Raw genomic sequence first — 21,674 nt, forward strand, 5'->3', positions numbered from 1 at the left:
GTGTGCCACTTGCTCAAAGAGTTCTTGCTTCTTGCTCAGTTTTCTCTCCTACAACACGACAACGATGCACGAAGTGTAGCCGTCCACTTAGGTCCATCTGTGTTGCCCGCTCCCGCCCCCCATGGGACAGGGGGCAAGGAGAACTGGTGCACACGGGAAGTGTGGATTCTGTCTGCCGTGAGCAGTAAGTCCCCCGTCTGTTATCCCAGCACCTCTCGTCTTCTGCATCTGTCCATACAAGAGTAATAGGCTAACCTGTTAGCTTGTAAGTAGATTCCCAGAAACTTAAGCTAATACTGTTGCCTGCTTATTACCAGGGTCCTTGAGCTAAGCCCTTGATGCGCATTATGTTGGTAATCCGTCCCTCCGGGCCTGTTTTTCAGTTGCTTTTACAGAATGGTTATGTAACCAGCCTGAGGTGACCGAGCCAGGCATCAAACTTCGTAGCTTTTCTGACTCAAAAACGTATGCTTGTTGCAGCTCTACTATACCATGCCGCCTCTTTTTAATATATGATCCCCTGCCCTGTTTGCCTACTTGAAAATACCCTCATTGACTACAGCACTACAAAACATCATCATGCAGCGTTCAGAGGAAGTAAACTGACCTCACATTTCTGTAAACGTGTTCTTCAGCTATTCCCGATTTTGCCTCAGACCTGGACCTCATTCAGCCCATTCGTCAGTCTGTCTTTATTCCCATTTTCCTAGACTCCAGCACGGCTGGCAGGTGGCACAGAGATGGGCTGCAGAGCAGTGAATGAGACTTGTGGTTACTGAAGGAAGTCCTCCAAATTATTCCCTTCCTCCCCATGAGGGTTAATCTAAAACAATCATTTGTATTCCTATAGACTAATAACTAGAGATTGAAATAGAAATACATTGGTAGTGGCATAAAACATGCAATATATCAGAATACATCTAACAAATTATTTGCAAGATTTTAATGCTGAAAACTACAAAATAACTAATGAGAAAGTTAATGAAGATCAAAATAAATGGAGAAATATACTGTGTTTATGGATGACAAAATTTGACATGGTTATTAGGTAAATTCTCCCCAAATTAACTAATATTTTGAACACAAGGCTAATCAAAATTCCAGAAATTTTTATAAAAACTGACAAATAGATTCTAAAATGTATATGAAAATGCTAAACCTCAAATGGCCTCAATAATTTTGAAAAAGAAAACAAAGATGGATGACTCACATTGCCTGATTTCAACTCTTACTCTGAAAGTACATTACTCAAGAAAATGTAATGTTGGTGTAAGAATAGGCTATTATATCAGTGGAATACAATGGAGTGTCCTAAAGTGGGCCTGCACATAGATGGTCAGTTGATTTTCAATAAAGGTGTCCAGGTAATTGGATGGGGACAGATGTTCTCTTCAAAACTGATGCTGGAACATTTGGACAACAATACGAAGAAATAATGAAACTCGACCCATATACAGCGCCATATAAAAAAAGCCACTCATAATGAATTGTAGACCTAAGTGTGAAGCATAAAACTATAACATTTCTGGAATAAAACCTAGGAGAAAACCCTACTGACCTTGGGTTTGGGAAAGAATTTTTAGATAAGATACAAGAGGCACAAACCATAAGAGAAAAAATATTCCTTGAAACTTACTGTTAAAAAAATAAAAAGACAAGATACCTACTGGGAGAAAATATTTGCCACATGTGTATCTGATAAAGGACTCGAATCCATAATATATAAACTCAATAATATGACACCATAGAATCCAGTAAAAAAAAAAAAAAAAGGAGATTTGAACTTACACTTTACCAAAGAAGGGATTCTTGTGTCAGATAACCACACTGAAATGCAAATAAAAGCCACAGGGAGAAGCCACTAACACACCCACTGGAATGGATTAAAAAAACAACAAAAAAGACAAGTTCTGTCGAGGATGTGAAGCAAGTGGGACTCCAGCCCACGCATGGGGGAAGCACCAGTGAATGGTTCAGACCCCGAGGAAAGTTTGGAGTCTCTCCTAGGTACGCAGCCAAGATAAATGAAAGCATATGTCATACGTCACCACAAACACCTGTGCGTGAATGTGTATAGAAGCTCCATTCACAATTGACAAAAACTGGACAAACCCAAATGTTTGGTGAATGGACAGCCAAAGTGCAGTGCATCCCACGGGAAGACACTACCCATTGATAAACAATGACAAACTCGATACACGCAGAAGCATGAATGAATCTTAAAAACATGTTAAGTAAAGGAAGCCAGGAACAAAAGGCTACATGCTCTGTGATTTCTTTCACATGACATTTTAGAAAAAGCAAAACTATAGTGAAAGAAGTAACTAGCCATGGTTACAAGGGGTGGGGGGTTAGGGGAAATAATTGACGTCAAAGGGCAGAGGCACAAAGAGCCATTTGGGAGTGACAGAAATTCTATGTGTTGCTGATTGTGTGGGTTACACAAATGTATATACATATATATAACCAACTCTATATAATTATGTGTATGTAGACAAAACTCGTGCAACGGTACATCTACAGAGTGAATTTTACTATTTGTAAATACCTCCATAAAACTGAAATTTTAAAAAAAACAACAAAATGCATTAAGCTTTAATTAGAATCACAACTACTATTGTAAGATACATGAAATAATTATGTTTCTATATACTGCACTTGATTAAATATGTATGTATTTCTGCTTTATGGTCACATTTAGGAAAGTACATTTTTAAATTTTACTGGACTAAAGTGTTACAATACAAATTAAACATTCGGATTGTGTTTATTTTTTACGAACTTGCCTTTCTTTTGGCAACAGTGTCTATGGAAGAACAAAAAATGAAGTGGGTTTTATTTTATTTTTTTTGCCTAGCCTGAGCTGTAAAGGAGTAATGAAACTTATTGTTTGTAACGTTGCAGTCCTTAAGCATGTCGTTTGTTTTTAATTCCCCTATTATCATTTCTTCACAAATTCTTAACTATTGTCCATGATTCTATAACATATAAAAATCCTGTATGAACAGTATTTTACTTAATTGTAGAATTTTGCCTTCACTTGTTTGCATTCATTCATATTTAAATATTTTGCTTAGTTCAAGCATGCATTTCCACCTTAGCTTTTCAATTGCTCATTGATTTGTCTGTTAAGTCATATATCCATTCATAAACATTTTCTTCTCAGGTTGAAATGAGTATATTTTTTCTTTTAAAGGTGAAATTGCATGAGATCTGGAGCTAATAGAAAAGTTTACAGATTTCTCATTGATTCTACCTGCAGTGTTGACACTGTTTCTTATCTGAATTAAACAACTTTCTGTAATCGGCTGTCCAGTCATGGTAATTTTTGATTGATATGGCAATGTTAGAAGACTAATCATAACATTGATTTTTTTTCCTCCAGCAGCCCCCTGGCATTGCCAATTGCCAAGCAAGACAGTATGCTGGAAAAAGACATTATGTTCAAAGATGCAACAAAAGGTCTGTGCAACGGACAATCTCAGGACAGTACTCCCGAAAATACCACCGTGAACGGCCCCACCAAACCTGATCAGGTAACTACACCCTTATTGCAGGTCTGCTAGTGTTGCATCCTATTACATCATGCCTTAAAGTCCAACTTTTCAAAAACAAACACCTACTAATTTCAATTCAAATAAAAATTAATGAGTGCAAATGTTAATATTTGGTTTGAAATTACCATATATAAATTGTTATGGTATTATACTGACCATTAACAAACTTAACTGCTGCTATGTGTTTTTACAAGGATTTGAATTTTATAGTCTTGATTTACCAGAAATGGAAATTCAGCCAATACGTTAATTCCTGAATATTTCTGGTTATGTCATTAGTCATCATTTTGATTATTATGTAGATAGTTTTCTGTTTCTTACAAATATCAAACAATTTATGTAACAAGAAGGACAAACCAATCACTGAGTCACTTATCCTTAAAAGCAACTGTGGTGGTGTTTTGTGTGTGTGTGCCTGTGTGCCCCAGTGTCCAGATGATCAGAGATCACTTTGAGGAGCTTGGAGTTATAGAAATTAATGTATTTTTTGCTATCATTCCCACAGAAATAAATGAGTTTTATATGTTTCACGTTTTATAAATGGCAGAGTAATTTTCTGAATGTCACAGTAATCCCTGAAAATGTTTTGTTTCACTGTGTCTAATTTTGAATGTTTTAAGGACAATTTATTGAGGTTTTCTAAAGATTCTCTTTTCAAAATTTAAATTTCATTATTTTTTGTTATTTTTAAATAACAAATTATTTTTGTAATTTTGAAATACCTTTAAATGTTAGTAGGTATACTCATCAGCTCAGGCTGCCGTAACAAAATACCACAACTGGATGGCTTGAACAACAGAGATTATTTTCTCACAGTTTTGGAGACTGGAAGTCTAAGATCAAGGCTCTGGCTGATTCAGTTTCTGGTGAATGTCTTCTTCCTGGCTTGCAGATGGCCTCTTTCTCTTCACATGATAGACAGAGAGAAAAAACAACCTATCTGGTGTCTTTTATAAGGACACTAATCCTATAGGATTAGGGCCCCACCCTTATAACCTCATTCAACCTTTATAACTTCCTAAAGGCCCCATCTCCAAACAGTGTCACAAGCTGGTTAGAGCCTCAACATATGAATTTGGGGGGGACACAATTCAGTCCATAGTGGTAGGCAATTGAGTGTTAGGTGAAATTTAAGGCAAAGCTTTTTCTTAACTTTTTTAAAGGTCCTATGAACTTTCTGTAAACTTAAATACATATTATTAAGTGAACGAGTCCAGTCTGAAAAGGCTACATACTATATGATTCTATTATTTGACATTCTGGAAAAGGCAAAGCCATGGAGATAGTAAAAATATTAGAGGTTACCAGGGGTCAGGGCAGGGGAATAAATAGGTGGAGCACAAGGGCGTTTTAGGGCAGTGAAACTACTCTGTATGACACCGTAAGGGTAGACACGTGATATTATACATCTGTCCAAATCCATAGAACGTACAACACCAAGAGTGACCCTGACGTGAACTATGGGCTTTGGATGATGATGATGTGTCAGTGTAGGCTCGTCAGTGGTAACAGAGGTACCACCCTGGTGAGGGATGTTGATAACCGGGAAGGCTATGCATGAGTGGGGCCAGGGGTATATGGGAAATTTCTGTACCTTCCTCTCAATTTTGCTGTGAATCTAAAATAGCTCTAAAAAATAATATCTTTTAAAAAATGAGAGGACACTCACAGCATAACGTCAAGTGTAATCCTTGCTGAATGACTTTTCAGTTTTTAATGTAAGCTCTTTATAATTGTATCCTAGACATTAAAAGCAGCTGTAATCATGTTCTGTTGATCTAGTATTAAACAGGGAGAGGCTAGTATTCAGGTTTCATGTGCATATATTATCTGTGTAATATTCGCTCACATCTCCCACTGTGTGCATCATGCTGTTATTCATTCTTGGTCATGAGGTGCTTGGATTCTCGACAGGGCTGTCCTCACTCACACTTCACAGGAGGGCTTTAGAAAAGTCTTGTCAAAGCAATAAAGTTCCCATTCACATTTTAAAGAGAAACTCATTGTGTAGAATTCAAGTTGAAACAAAACCCACAGCATCTCTCCTTTCAGATTTTTAGAAAATGTAGGCCTTATCGAATGGTAACTCCATACATGAATATTCAAGACTTGATTTAAACTTTCTTTGGTTCTGATAGTCCCCAAAATTCACATTCGCTTTATAATATCTCTGAGAATGTAGAATTTTTCTTCAGATGCTTAAAAATGTGCGACATTCTTCCTTCTCTTCACTTTTTGTTCTGTTTTCGGCCCATTCCTCCTCTCCCCTGTCCTTTTCCATTCTCTTCCTAATTTCCTAACTGCTTAACTTCTTTCCCTTCCTCCCTCTCTTCTTTCCTCTCACAGTATATTTATTTAAATTTGGTTCCAGCTTATAATTCAGGTCAAATTTTTATTCCATTTAGTGAAGCCATGTTTTCCTGGGAGTAAAGAGACAGGAGGATGGAGTCAGGCAGATTTGCTCTGGCTCAGGTCTGCTTCTGGAGCTCTAGAAGCCCCTTAATCTCACTAAGCCCCATCTGTAAAATGGGAACATAGTACTCACCTTATTTTGTTGTTTTGAAGATGACAAAAGACTAAGGCTATAAGGTGACAGCACAATTACCGAGAACAAACAAAAACTCAGCAAGACATATTTATTGTTTTTATTACTGTCATTTATATAGACTGACTGTAAGGTTTTGCCACAGTGGTTGAATCCTCTATGCACTAATTTATCTGCTCTTAATTCATGTAATTCCAGTCGACACTGGGTTTTCTTTTTTTAATGTAAGTATAGATTATTTTAAAAAATAATAATATAAAATAATACTTTCAGAGCTTACAAATGCTTTCACCTATAATATCTTTTTTTGAATTTTATTGATTTTTTATACAGCAGGTTCCTATTAGTTATCTATTTTATACATATTAGTGTATACATGTCAATCCCAGTCTCCCAATTCATCCACCACTACCTGCCCCCCAGCGCTTCCCCCCTTGGTGTCCATGTTTGTTCTCTACATCTGTGTCTCTATTTCTGCCCTGCAAACCGGTTCATCTGTACCACTTTTCTAGGTTCCACATATAGGCGTTAATATACGATATTTGTTTTTCTCTTTCTGACTTACTTCACTCTGTATGACAGTCTCTAGATCCATCCATGTCTCTACAAATGACCCAATTTCATTCCTTTTTATGGCTGAGTAATATTCTATTGTATATGTGTACCATGGGCATTGAGGTTGCTTCTGTGACCTGGCTATTGCAAATAGTGCTGCAATGAACATTGGGGTGCATGTGTCTTTTTGAATTATGCTTTTCTCTGGGTATATGCCCAGTAGTGGGATTGCTGGGTCTTATGGTAATTCTATTTTTAGTTTTTTAAGGAACCTCCATACTGTTTTCCATAGTGGCTGTATCAATTTACATTCCCAGCAACAGTGCAAGAGGGTTCCCTTTTCTCCACACCCTCTCCAGCATTTGTTGTTTGTAGATTTTCTGATGATGGCCATTCTAACTGGTGTGAGGTGATACCTCATTGTAGTTTTGATTTGCATTTCTCTAATAATTAGTGATGTTGAGCAGCTTTTCATGTGCTTGGCCATCTGTATGTCTTCTTTGGAGAAATGTCTGTTTAATGTCTTCTGTCCATTAATCCCCAAAATTCTACTGTGGGCAAGTTATAATTCACTTTTGCTACTTAACTGACTCTCAAATTGAGTATTTAAACCGACCAAACTCAAACTCAAGAAAGTTAAACAAATTGCCTAGAGTCACAAGTGTTTCTTTTCTGCTGTATCCAGTGCTCTTTGGAGACACGACAGCAAGCTCCAGGTTCATTTCCCAGAGCCCTGCTGCCCTGTGACAGTTCTGTGCACAGGAGAGAAAGTGTGTGTTCCATATATGCATGTGCATATAGGGATTTTGAAGATAGGTGACGGTTTGCTTTCTGTAGTCCTCGGACATACCAGCATCCAGGTACACAAAAGTGTAAATTCTCAGCAAACAAAGGACCTGATATATTGCACTCTCTAAGAAACATCTCATAGAATGAAAAGCAGGTAAGAACAAGGTGCTGTGCAGGCACGGTGATGGGCTTCAGCTTTGGGAAGATTAATTTTTTTTGTTTTTTTTTTTTGCGGTATGCGGGCCTCTCACTGTTGTGGCCTTTCCCGTTGTGGAGCACAGGCTCCGGACGCGCAGGCGCAGCGGCCATGGCTCACGGGCCCAGCCTCTCTGCGGCCTGTGGGATCTTCCTGGACTGGGGCACGAACCCGTGTCCCCTGCATCGGCAGGCGGACTCTCAACCACTGCGCCACCAGGGAAGCCCAGGAAGCTTAATATTTTGTCAGATCATCACCCCTTTCCCTGTAGGACCATCCCGGTCAGCTCGTTCTTTTCTAATTTCTTCTTTCCTCTTCTTTCATGCCTACTTCTTTCTTTCCTGCAAACAGCCTTTCCCCAGAATCTTCTTGCTCTTATCGCAATTGTCAGACCTTCTGTCTGCCCACTGAATTTCTGGTTCCTGGACATATACTACTTATGTCCTAGAGAGAGAAAACACAACCAAACACAAGAGAACAAAACAGGAAATTTGACAGCACTGAAAGCAGTGTTGGCAAGTGGAGACGAGGAATCAGTGGATTCAGAGTATTTCCAAGATGTAAATTCCTTTTGGGTCTTGAAACATTTCTCAAAGTGTTTCTCTAATTTCTTCCTGACTTTCTATTCTGAATTATGTCTGTTTTGTGTTTCAGATTTCTATTTTTGGAAATGTATACATATATAGAGAGAAATGTATGTATATATGTGGATATTTGTATATCTTCATAAGAACCATAATGATCAACCCTAGCGAAGATGTGAAGTTTTGTTTTTGTTTTTGTTTTTTACATATTTATCCCGTGTCTGTTTTGACTGTTGTCATAATTGTTTGGGAGACACTGGTAGCATACACGACTGAGTCTACAACTATAACATAAAAATATTCACAGACATATTATCAGCTGTCACAGTGCTTTAGGAATCTTTAGAAGGAATGTGCCCCTTGCTTAAGACTGATTATCAAAGCTTCATTCCTGATCATTTTGGAATCTGTTACGCTAACTACAAGGAATTCTTCCCTGGATCTACCCTAACACGGTGTTCTCACGTTTGGTTACTACAAGCTGGCTGGGAAGTCTTCACATTTTTACTGTCAGCGTAGAAGTACTTTCTCTAACCCGTGTAGCAGCTGTGACTGGAGATGAAAACCCTCAAGAATTCCAAAGATATGCCACAATAGCTCTTTCAGCCTTGTTGGAACAAACATGAAACTTCTGTTAGTGCTATTTCCTGCTTTTTTTTTTTTTAATGTGCATGCAGAAATTTGCCTTGAGCTCCTGAGAGCTGTGGATATACGAGGAATTTTATTATCTTAGCGTAAATCATTCCTTCTGAAGGAAAAAAAATTCCTGCTCTTGGTTTTTCTCCTTTTTATGATTGCTTTGGGAGTTCAATACGCATGCCAACTTGCGAGAGACCTTTGTCTATATAAATAAAACTAAACATTGCCCATTTCTGACTTGTAAATAATAGATTTTCATCTAATTTAAATATTTCAGGTTTACCTTTTTTTTTTGGAAATATTGTCCAGTTTTTCAACTCTGTCACTCAATATAAAATTGAGTAGGAAAGCAGTGTTTTTCTTTCTGACAGAATCATCTTAATCTCACACTACCTGAAACTTAGCAGTAATGTAGAACAGAAGACGATTTACAGGCCAGAATTCTAGAGGCTACTTTGAAGTTCCATTGCCTCCCTGCATGTATTCAGAAACTGAAGTCCAGGCACACTGCTTTCCTCCCATTCCAGTTTTGTGATAGGAGTTTTCCTTTAGCTTTGGAAACACTGAAAAACGTGAGCTTTTCAACAGCTGGTCTTAAAAAGGACTCAGCACAGTTCAGAGCTGTCTAAATTAGACTTCATGATTGGAGGGACGTGGGGTCACATGCAGGTTGTGTGTGTAGGTGCGTGTATGAGTGTGTGCCCTGGCTGGTGGGTATCGAACAGAGATTCTCACCTGAATACATTTCTGTGACTGTTGAATTTTTTGTTCCTTACAAGTGAACCATTTCATCTTTTAATAACAGTTTCGAATTCATGTGGTCTGTAAACTTTTGACATGTAATTGAAAATGGAAGAAACAACTGTGAAGACAGTTGATTGGAAAGCAATTAGGATTGATCTTACCTATTTTTCCCCCAGGTCGAGCTGATGCCTCCCGCTCCAAACGATGACCTGGCAACGCTCAGCCAGCTTACGGACAGCAGCCTGCTTTACGAAATTCAGAAGCGCTTTGGGAACAATCAGATCTATGTAAGTGCCCTTGAAATTGCCTTTCACACTGCTTTTGTCTTGCTGCGTATTTTCACCTGTCAGTGCTGCAAATATGACAAGGAAGGGGCTCATTGTTACTTTTGGTCATGCTGATAGCTTAAGGTGGATTTCTCAGAGTTTGGGTCAAGTCTTCTGATTCAGTTATAAGGCAATTTCTGCAAAGATTCACATTTCAGGGTTGTTAAGAGAAAGTTGGAGCCCTGAGGGTAGACAACTTTCCTCTTGTCATGTTTGCTGGAGAAAAAGATCTTGCTAGAACCAGCAGGATCTGCAGATCACTTATAAAAATGCTGTTTCTTTCATCGGCTTTAACTCAGCCTCCTAGATCTGGAGAATGAAGCCAAAGAGGAAAAGCTAAGTGTGCGTGGGGGATGCTTCTCTATTTGCATGAAAGAAAAACTGTTGTTCTTCTAAATTATCGGGAAATGTCTTTGTCTAGTAAATAATTTATATACACATCTCTGATAATAGCATACAAATGTATGACTTAGATGGCAAACAGCATGGAGAATTGATTTGCTGTGGTTCTCTTCTGGTTTATATGTGTTATTTCTTCCAATATGTATATCAATTTTGACACTATGCACTCTTAATGTCTCTCTCTCTCTCTCTCTCTCTCTCTCTCTCTCATTGATTTTGTTAAATTCATCTCAGAGCAATTCAATCAGAATGTCTATAGAGACATCTGATTATGCACATGTCTGCTATCCCTTTTTTTTTTTTTTTTTTTGCGTTATGCGGGCCTCTCACTGTTGTGGCCTCTCCCATTTGCGGAGCACAGGCTCCGGACGCGCAGGCTCAGCGGCCATGGCTCACGGGCCCAGCCGCTCCGCGGCATGTGGGATCTTCCCGAAACGGGGCACGAACCCGCATCTCCCGCAGCGGCAGGCGGACTCTCAAGCACTGCGCCACCAGGGAAGCCCTCTGCTATCCCTTTTTGATAACACCCGTTTTTTTTCCTACTCTGCTGAGAAACTGATGAAGTCATTTTCATGTAAATGTGAAATCAGAGATTTCTTTACAAGTAATAAATTGTCAGGTGCTGATTAATCCATGAACATTCAGTGCAGTGTCTTAATGATGGGATAAATTGCCCGCCACTGTAAATACACTTAAAATTAAATACTTCTATCAAAATTAATGGAATTGAGTCATCAGCAGAAAGTGGTGAAGCCTGATTAGTTTGGTCTGTTACTGCCCTGTTGCTTTTGTGTTATTTTTGTTCTCTTGTCTCTCCTTTTCCAGCATCGTGTTGATTCTCCTTCATTTTAACTTCTTAACCACATTATCGGCAGACCACTGCTTGAATAGTTTTGATTTCTCTTATTTCTTTCATGCTTTTCAAGTGGCTTTTTATCTCCCAAGATCTACTACTCTGCCTCCCAGCGGGCACCATCCTCATCATCTTTTCTCCAATAGCCTCCTGACTTTCTAGAGGAAACTTCATAACGAACTAGAGTAATTTTCGTAAAGAACAAATGTAATCTCGAAACTCCCAGTCTTAAAACTTTTCTGAGGCTTGTCATTTTTCTTGGAAGGACAGCCACAAGCCTTATTCACGATCTGGTCCCTAAACACTATCACTGATGATTCCTAGTCACTGGTCACTGCCCGCCTTCCTGCATCAGGGATTCCCCTTAGACTGTCTTTTTTTTTCCATAAAGTTCTCTTTCTACCTCCACATAGTACATAGTTTTATAAACTCCCACTCAATAATTCTTCCGTCTTTAAGTAATCCTTCCCAGAACTTCCGGATTAAGTCACTGTGCACCATCTTTCTGTAGCACACTTCTCACCGCTTGTGATTATAAACCTCGGTGGTGGTTTGATTAGCATCTTGCTGCCGTGCTGGACTCTGAGCTCAGGGGGAACAGGACCCCCCACTTCCTCATCTGAAATGATAACCACTTCCTACCTGTTTATCCGGGTCACGTCGCAGACCCCACGCAGTGGACCACCTTCGTAGACTCTCTTTGCTAACACTACCTGGATAATCAGAATTAGGATTCCCTGCTTTGCTAAAGTTCATGTAAAACACTATTAAAAAACAAAATTCAACTGAGTAAATTTTAGTGATCTAATTGGCTTTATTGAATGATTCATGAATTGGGCAACACCCCATCTAGCTAGCAGAGGGGAGCTCCAGGGGGCCACAGAAAGGGAAGGGTTTTAAAGGCAAGATGAGGAAGTCATAAAAAATATTGCTTCAGGCTTATGTAACTACCTGTGGGGAACAGAGGGGTCTATGTAGCGACCACCTCATCATCTTTTGGGGAATGGAGAGGGGCCATGTGACATATTACCTTATTGGTACCAAACAGAAAATTCCTGACTGTCTGGTCAAGACCATATTTCTGGGGGCAGCTTCAGTTAGGTTAGATATTATGCCCCTGTCGGATAGCCTGGCCTAGCATATGGGACTCTATTTTGGGCCTCTGGTTTTCTTTTTGAGGATATAAACTTTTCACTGTGTGAGGCATGATTTCCTCTTCTGTAGACCTGAAATATTGAAGAGCTGAGCTACCTAGGATCAATTTTGTAATGAGTGCTCCAAGTTATGGTATTTGAATTTGCCTTTATGGATAGACAAGCAATTTAAATGTTACTGATTTAATAGTAATAGGTGATTCTCACAGTGTATTTTCTGGACCACTGGATATGTGAACATTTTATTACCAGTCTGCCCTCAGAGTAAAGCTTTTAAAAACTCTTATAGCAATTTAATGGTTTAATTTCTGTCTGTTGAATCTCATAAGAATCAAGCCTTGCTTTTTGTATGTCTTTGTCTTTTTCAATTTCATTTTTCCAGGAATTTTTTATTATGTTTTGCAGAAGTATTAGTCCACAATGAATTGGAAATAAAAGTGTTCCTTCCCCACAAATACAAAAGCACTAGGTTAGTAGATGTTTCAACATTAAAATATTCAAATTTGGTTGTCCGATCCCAACATGCCCCTCCCATGCCCCTCCCATCTCCGTTCATGACAACCTCTTTCTTTCAGTTTTCAGGCCAAAATGACTGGAAGAGTATTGGTGCTTCTTTTTCTTTCATACCCCACATGCGATTTTCCTGCCAATCTTGTCAGCCCTGCCTTCAAAATGCAGACAGCATACCACCTCTGCTGCTGCTGTCTGGGCCCATCAGAGCCCAAGAGAAAACATTTCAGCTGAATTAACTGTTCAACCAGGGTTTTCATCTCTTTTTGCTATAGTCCTATAGTCTGATTTGTTATATAAGATGGTCTTTCAGAGCAATCTGCAAGTTGCTCTTTTAACTGAGTGTATAGCATCCCATTTGGATGTCAGATTGGGAAGTTTCCCTCCAGTCTGCAGGAGTAGGAAGTTCCCGAACCATCAAACAGAAAGTGAAGTGCAGGTAATGTGATGTTCACTCACCAGGAAGTGCACAGAATAAATAACATTATTAACATTCAAGTAATAGTTTTATAAACTATTTTTATCACAAAATATATTTTCAGATAGTCCCAAATTCCTTCAATATTGAGGCCCCCCCAAAATTATATCTCCATAAAAAATGCATTTTAGGGTATTTTTATTGTATTTTAATGTTCCTCATCTTTCTTTTTTTCTTTTTCTTTTTCTTTTTTTTTTTTTTTTTTTTTTTTTCTTTTTTTTTTTTTTTTTTTGCGGTACGCGGGCCTCTCACTGTTGTGGCCTCTCCCGTTGCGGAGCACATGCTCCGGACGTGCAGGCTCAGCGGCCATGGCTCACGGGCCCAGCCGCTCCGCGGCACATGGGATCTTCCCGGACCGGGGCACGAACCCGCGTCCCCTGCATCGGCAGGCGGACTCTCAACCACTGCGCCACCAGGGAAGCCCCCCTCATCTTTCTTAATTAACAGATTTCTCAATTCTTCCTCAATCTACTGTCTATCTTCATTTTTCTTCTCTGGAATTTAAGACTAATTTTCAGATACTTCACTAATAAGGTTCCCCTTTGGTTCAATTATTTCACTTTTATTTCCTTCCTCCTTTACTTGGCTATAAAATACTGGCCAATCCTTCTTTTAAGTGAATGCCGTAATGCACTATGACGTATAAAGAGAATAATGCACAGCTCATTAAAGTATTGCTTCATGAGTTTTTATTTGGTGAACACACCTATGTAACCAGCAGCTTCATAAAGAAAAGGAGTGTAAGAAACTCCTTCCCCAGTTAACTGTAATCATTACAAAAGTTTCTGGCATATACGCTTATGGATTAGTTTTGAATTTCTTTTAATTTTGTATAAAAGGAATCATCTGGTATATTCTTGTTTGTGTCTGTCGTCTTTCATCATCATTATGTTTCTAATACTCATCTATAGTGTTGCTTGTAGCAGCAGTTATTTGTTTTTATCCCTGTAAGTAAGCTACTGTACAGTAAGCTACTGTATGAATATATCCTCTTTTATTTCTTTACTCTACAATTGAGGAATCATTGAGTTGTTTCCACTTTTTGGTTACTATGAATAATACTGTTATAAACCACGCTATGCCTTTTGGGGGGCGCACATATTAAGTAGCTCTTGGAGTAACACACAGCCTCACGTCTTTTGTGAGGCTCTCACCTAGGACTACAGTGCCAGCATCATCAGGTGTGTTCAGCTTCAGGAGATACAGCCAAATAGTATCTCAAAGTGGCTACATGCCCAATACGGACATCTAGGTTTCCACATCATGACCAACACTGGATGTTATCAGTATTATTTGTATTATTAATTAAAAAAAAAAAATCTAGCCATTCTGGCAGTTGTGCAGTGGTGCTTCATTTTGGTTTTAACTTACATTTTTCCCTGATAACCGTCAACTTTAATAATATAATAGCCAGTTATCTTACCAGCAAAAGCAAGTTTATTCAGGAATAGCAGAGGAATTGAAATCCGGGCTGTGCAAACTATGGCAGACCACAGGCAAATCCTGAAAACGAGGAAGGGGAGCTTGCTTTTATAGGGAAAAGAGAGGGTTTGGGAGGGGCTGTAATGACTAAATGATCCATTGGAGGAAGCATGGAGTCCAGAGCATGGAGGCTTCTCATTGGTTGGGCTGCTGCAGTCTCTGATGGGCTAGGCTGTCCTCAGGCTGAAAGATGGTTTTTTCTTTCTGTTGGTCAGTGAAATAGAGACATCTTTCTGTTATAGATAGATGTAGGGCTCTTCCTGTTTGGGGTAATTAAGGTTGCATGGTAGGGGTGTGAAATCACCCCCTCCAGGCCTGTTACAAAGTCCAGCTTTAGCTGAGGTTTTTAAAATTAATTCCACATAACTAATGATGTTGACTGATAGGTGTCTGTTGCTGATTTGATTATCTTATCTTGTGAAGTGTCTCCAAATTATATTGCCATTTAAAAATAAATGGGTTGTTTTACATTTTCTCCTTGATACGTAGGGGTTTCTTAAATATTCAGGATATCCTTTCTTTGTCTGATATGTATAGATATAGATATAGATATAGATTTATTGCGAATATTTTCTCCCAGTTTGTGGCTTACATTTTAGTCTTCTAAAGTGTCTTTAGATAAAGAGAAATTGGCAGTTTTTACAAAGTTCTTTAGGGTTAGTACTTTTTGTGTCCTGCTCAAAGAATTTTGGCCTTGGTCCTGAAAATATTTTCTTATATTTCCTTCTTGCAGTTTGGATGTTGTAACTTTAACGTTTCAGGTGTATTACCAGTGTGGAAATGATTTCACAGTGGTAAGAGAGGAGGGTCAAGATAAATATTTCCCCATGTGGATTCCCCCCACGCATTGGAGTGACACCTTTGTTATAAACAAGCTTGCCATGGGGAGTGAGTCTCTCTGAAATTGGTCTTCTGTTGTATGGATCTGTTAGTCTGTCTGTAAACCAGTGCTAAAATATCTTAATCATTATAGCTATATAATAAATCTTGATATATAGAAAGTCCTCTGACTTTGTTCTTCAGAATGTCTTGGCTAATGACTCTTGGACATTCATACATATTTTCAAGTCCACTTATCAGTTTCCATTGGACTTTCATTGGTATTGCTTTGAATGTACAGATTAGATGAGAATAATTGAGATTTTTCCAATATTGGATTTTTTGTTTCATGGAACATTACTATCTGTCCTTTGGTCATCTTTAATTTTTCTGGAACATTAAAAAAAAATTGGTATAGAAGGCCTGTTTGCATTAGATCTATTTTAGGCATTTTTCAAGTTTTGATGCTATAATAGATGTTATTTTCTTATTGAAAATAACAAGCAATTGTGTTTTCTAATTGTTTATGGCTAGTATATAGAGATACGATTTTGATTTTTTATAAGCACATTTTATTCATCAAACTTGCCACATCCATATGTAAGTATTAACTTACGTGGAGATTCTTTTGGCTTTTCTGCACACACTGCTATGTAGTCTCCAAATAACGACTTTCATGTGTCTCTTTTAAATCTTGATAGTTTCTTTACTTTCTTTTCTTGCATTGTTTCATGGTATAGGGCTGTTAATTAAAAGATGACTGGCAGTGACAATAATTGACATTCCTGTCCTGTTTCTGATCCCAGGGTAAAGCGGTTTTATTATTAAAATCTGTGTTTTATCATTAAAATCTCTGTTGTTTTATTATTAAAATCTGTGTTTTATCATTAAAATCTGTTTTAACATTAAGCAAGTTGTTAGCAGTAGCTGTGCCATAGATGTAATAACTTTTTATAGATTAAGAAAGTTCCGTTATATTAATAGTTTTCAAAGTTATTTTTAATCAAGAGTGGGAATTGAATGTTATTAATAAATGTTTTTTGTCATTTATTGAGATGATCCTATAACTTTAGTTCTTGACTCCTTAGTATTATGAATTACAAGGGTTAATTTTCTAATATGAAGCCAACCTTGGATTACTAGAATAAAGAATATTTGGTTGAAATATATTACCTGTTGTGTGTCTTATTGGGTTCAACTTGTCAACATTTTTCTCAAGATTTTAGCGTGTATTTTAATGAGAGAGACCAGCTATAATTTTCTTTTCTTTCAATATACAGTTAGCTTTTTAATATCCAGTTTATTGAGGCCTCTTAAAATGGAGTGAATCATGTTCCCTCTTTGCTGTTTTCTGGAATAATTTGTATAACATTTGTTTATCTGTACATCAGCATTGAGAAGAATTCACTGGTGAATTCTTAGTTTTCTTTGTGGAAAGGTTTTAGACATAGATTCAATTTCTTGTACGAAAAATAAAACTAGTTACATTTCCTATAACTCAGTACATTTGTTTTGGTAAGATGGTGGATTGCTGTCCACATCATCTAAATATCCAAACTTAGTGACTAAAATATGATTCCTAATATCCTCTTCATCTCTTTTCATGTCAGTGGTATCTGGAGTGATGTCATATTTGGGATATTGGTAGTTGGTGCATTTCCTCTTGATTCCTCAGTCAATCTTGTTAGGGTACTATATTTTTATTAGATTTTTCAAGATTGCCTTTTGGCTTTTGTTTTTTATTCCTTGGCATTTGTTTACTATTCCTTTAATTTCTGCTCTTATATTGGCTATTTAATTCTGCATAATTTGATGAGCTCCTTGAAATGGATACTTAGATCATGATCTGCCTTTCTTCTTTTCTAACATATACATTTCAGGCAATAATTTTCATACCAAGTATACCTTTAGTAGCATCTCACATGTTATAATATGTCATAATCAAAATATTTTCTCATTTGCATTATGGTTTCTTTTCTGGCTCATAGGTTATTTGCAGATGTATAAGTTCCAAACATTTGGTGATTTTCTAGGTATCCATTATTAATTTCTATTGTAATTCTCCCATGATCAGAGAACATACTCTATGTGACTCAAACTCTTTGAATATAATGAAACTGGTCGGTGTTCAGCTTAAAAGAATGTATATTGTACGGTTCTTGGTAATAGTGTTCTATATAAGTCAGTTAGTCAACTTGGTAATTATTTATTTCAAAATTTTGTCTCTTTGTTCCATTAGTTACTAAGAAAAAATTGTTAAGGTTCTCCACTATCACTGTGAGTTCATGTTTCTCTCCTTATAGTTTTATGCTAGATTTCAGTCTCATAGAATTTTAGAATTGCTATATCTTCCTGATTTATCATTTTATTATTGTGAAATGTCCCTTTTTATCACTGGTACTGTTTCCTACGTTAAAGTCTATTTTCTATGAATTGAATATTGCTAAACCACCTTTCTTGCAGTTATTACTGTTTGCGTGTGTATCTTGCTTCATCCTTTAACATTCAAGTTTTCTTAGTCTTTATATTTGAGTTAGCATTTTAATCCAGTTCATAATCTTTGTCATTTAATTATTTAGTAGTTTACATTTGACATAATTACTGATGTATTTGGGTTTAAATCTAACATTTTATTATTTGATTTTTATTTGGTCCATCTGATCTTTATGCCTTTATATCTCATTACTTGTCTTTTTTTAAATTAAAATTATTTTTATTTGCTTTTTGTGCTTTACTAACTTTTCTGTTATACATTTTATTCTTCTTCTTACGCAGCAACATAGAATTCATAGCCCATTCACCGCCTCCATTCCATTTGGCTATGTGTTTTAATTTTGTATGTTTTTATTCAACTGGTGATTATAAAACCCCTTTAAGATGAGAAATTCTTAGAATTCAGTCATTTCACTTGTTATGTGTTCAATGGAACAAGCCTATTGGTTTAATTTTGTTTGAATTTTCTATTTATTTACAAACTGTTAAAGCAATTCACAAAATGATAAAGTGTGATTTTGACTTATTCTCTATATTTTGCTCAGTGATTGTAAAATTATATAATTTTTAACCTTAAAGGTGCTATTTATATGGTCCAATAACTATTTATATCCTTTCCTTTTAACAGACTTTCATTGGGGACATCCTCCTGCTTGTTAATCCATTCAAGGAGATTCCAATTTATTCCACCATGGTGAGTATAAAATTTAAAATATCATTTAATAATGTAGAGTAACACTCACTAGACATGCCTATTTGTATCAAGTGATTCAGAAGCAAAAACCGAAACGGTAAGTAAAATCAAGCTTCTCAGAAAATCCCACACTGAATGGTTAGATAATAGTGACTTTAATTTCTTCTGAGAAAATATTGACAAGGAATGTTATTTTGTCAAAAGGTTTCTTTGCACTTAAAATGCATAATTCTTATGATTGTAGTCACTAGACAGACGTCTAAAATCAAATGTTATATTAACTCTATTTCCCATGTATTTTTGATTAATTCAAGGTCAGTTGCTTTAGAGGTCTTTGAACATCATGACCGCTTTCAGAAGAGTATTATGATGTTAAAGCAATGGAATAAGAAAGGATGATACTGCGTTTATACATTTTTCTAAAAGACTTTCCAGCTTGAATCCTGAGACTCAAGAGAAATTGCTTGTGGAAAATCATTCCAGGCAACTGAAAACGCAGCATGATCTCTGCTGTGTTGTCCACATCACTGTGGATAGTGAAGCATATTGTCATATCTCTTTGCCTAGTATTTTTGGTTCAAACACACTGTCATGGGAGCTCTCTGTGTTTTGTGCAGCCACAAGGCTGCTTCCAGTCCGAAACAGAATCCCTAATTAGGAGCAGGAGATCAAAGGAGGAGACGTGTGTTCTTGAAGCAGGGGCGCACTCGCAGATGCTGAAGGGGCGCATGGGGTAGGGGAGAGAAAGAGAGAGGAAGAGAGAAAGAGATTGCTCTCTCTAAACTCCCAAGGAAGCTACTAAGAATTATTACAGAGATGCTTCCCGGGTACGAGAGGACCTCCCACTACCCCACCTTCCACTCTTCTTACCAAAAGTCAATTCCACCATTGCTTTAAAACTGCCTTGGGACTTGCCCACCCTCCTCATTCCACCCATTCCTCCCCCAGCCTCATCCCTGGGCTAAGTGTGTGTGGAAGCATGACCGACTTAGGGCAAAAGGAATTACAGGTACCCATAATCATTTTGGGAGTTCTGTCATAGGAGCAGGTGCAGGAAAAGGAGGGGAAGGAGGAGAAAGGGGAGGGGAGGTAACAGTCACAGGGGAGACGGCACCATTCAAGGACCAAGCCTACGGAACTGGCAAAGCAGTATTCAGAAAACCAACGCGCAGGTGCACGCCTGAGAATAAATGCTTGAGCAGTGAATCTGCATCGGCTCTTCACACTCAGTATCAGACTTTTCTCGGACGTTTCTCACCATAACCTGTACTATGGAGTTCACAAGCCAGAGATATATCACCTTGAAATCTCAGTGTGCAAAAGGATGACAAATACCCGGGGATGACTTCTCAAGGTCATATTTTTGACTACACGCAGTACAAAACTGATCAGTCATCCTGAATCCGCGAATTACAGATGAGATTAAGCTCCTCCAAAGTGTACCACGACACCTAGTGTGGGATGCCAGGCCTAGGGCTTCCTCTGCTTTCACATTCCATTGACTTTCAGATGCTGCTGGCCTCCTGACGTCCCCACGGCCAGGCATGTTGGGGTTTGGCAAGTAGCTAGGGTGGCTGGGCTTCTTAGCCATGGAAGGAGAACTCTACTGGGTTTAGTATAGGGTTTAGCACGCGGCAGGCCTGCTGCAAAGGGCATTACATATGCTACCACATTTAATCCCAGAAGGGACCCAATCAGTGCAAGTGTTATCGTTCCCTCTTTGCAGATGGATAAACTGAGACTTCAGGAGATTAACTAGGCTCTCTAAAGTTTTCTCATGAATGGCAGAGACAATTTAAATCCAGGTCTTGTAGCCCCAGAGCAGATGCAGGACAGACTACTCTCAGGGACCCAAATGATGAGCCCAGAGACATATAATTAGTCATTATATGTGACTGTTTGTATACAACAAACTTTCTTTTTTCAGGGCATGTCATCTATATATAGGTATAAGATAATGAGTGGGAAATCCAATCAGGCAAGTAGAGTGACACGTTCGTACTATGGTGTGAAAACAGCAGCCACGCCCCGTCAAGCCCTTGGCATCAGGTTCCACAGATTACCAGGACCCTGATGTCAGGGGCCCGTGAATGGCACCCTCATAAGCTACACACTGCATGGTTGGCTTCAGAAATCAGACCGTGGCAGGATCCTGCAAATCTCCTGGATGTTTATTGACAGGTATCATGCACAGTGGAAAATAGGAGGGAATTGATCCATAAAGAAGGACCTTATTTATTGGGATCACAGAGTCCAGCAAAGACTACAGCTAACCTGAATGAAGCTTATGTGATGCCATCTCATTTGTGAAAGAGCACTTAAAATGTCCACGGACCGAAATCCTCCTGTTCCTAAATGATACAGACATGAAGAGAATAAGGTGAAATGGAGAGAGATGGCCTGTGGGAAAGACGGGTCCGACCCTGACAGTATTTTCTGGACCAAATGAGAACATGCAATAATATTAGTAATGATCATGGTAACCAATGTAAAGTCGGTGGTTTGTCAGTCACTCAGAAAACTAGAACGGCTTGGTGAAAACCTTCAAGGTTCAATATAAAAAATTGGAAAATGCTATCCTATTAAAATTATTATTTCATATTTACATTACTTCTTAAGTGTAGGATTAGCATCAAGCAAAGTATTATCAGGTGGTAGCAATGGAGTATTCTACAATACAAACTCTCACATGGCATGAAAAGAAGATTTACAGAAAAAGGGAACTGAGAAAGGTTATTGGTTTGATTATCATGAAAAAATTTTGGACACTCATGATTCTTTACCATATCTAATGTTCGTGAAGCTTAGCCTAAGGAGAATACCTAACTCCAAATAGGTTTGAAGAAACACAGCA

The 21,674-nt window shown here is 38.0% G+C and overlaps 1 protein-coding gene across 1 annotated transcript in view; it reads left to right on the top strand.

Annotated features, from left to right (window-relative positions):
• The window catches only part of MYO16 (myosin XVI), a 463,256-nt gene that overhangs the window by 172,589 nt on the left and 268,993 nt on the right, over window positions 1-21,674 (top strand). The window contains exons 10-12 of the mRNA XM_007451283.1: window positions 3,386-3,536; window positions 9,786-9,896; window positions 18,755-18,820. Coding sequence (XP_007451345.1) covers window positions 3,386-3,536; window positions 9,786-9,896; window positions 18,755-18,820 — 328 coding nt within the window. The remainder of the gene's footprint in view (window positions 1-3,385; window positions 3,537-9,785; window positions 9,897-18,754; window positions 18,821-21,674) is intronic.

The sequence above is a fragment of the Lipotes vexillifer genome, unplaced genomic scaffold, assembly GCF_000442215.2.
Source record: "Lipotes vexillifer unplaced genomic scaffold, Lipotes_vexillifer_v1.1 scaffold2194, whole genome shotgun sequence".
NCBI classification, from domain to species: Eukaryota; Metazoa; Chordata; class Mammalia; order Artiodactyla; family Lipotidae; genus Lipotes; species Lipotes vexillifer.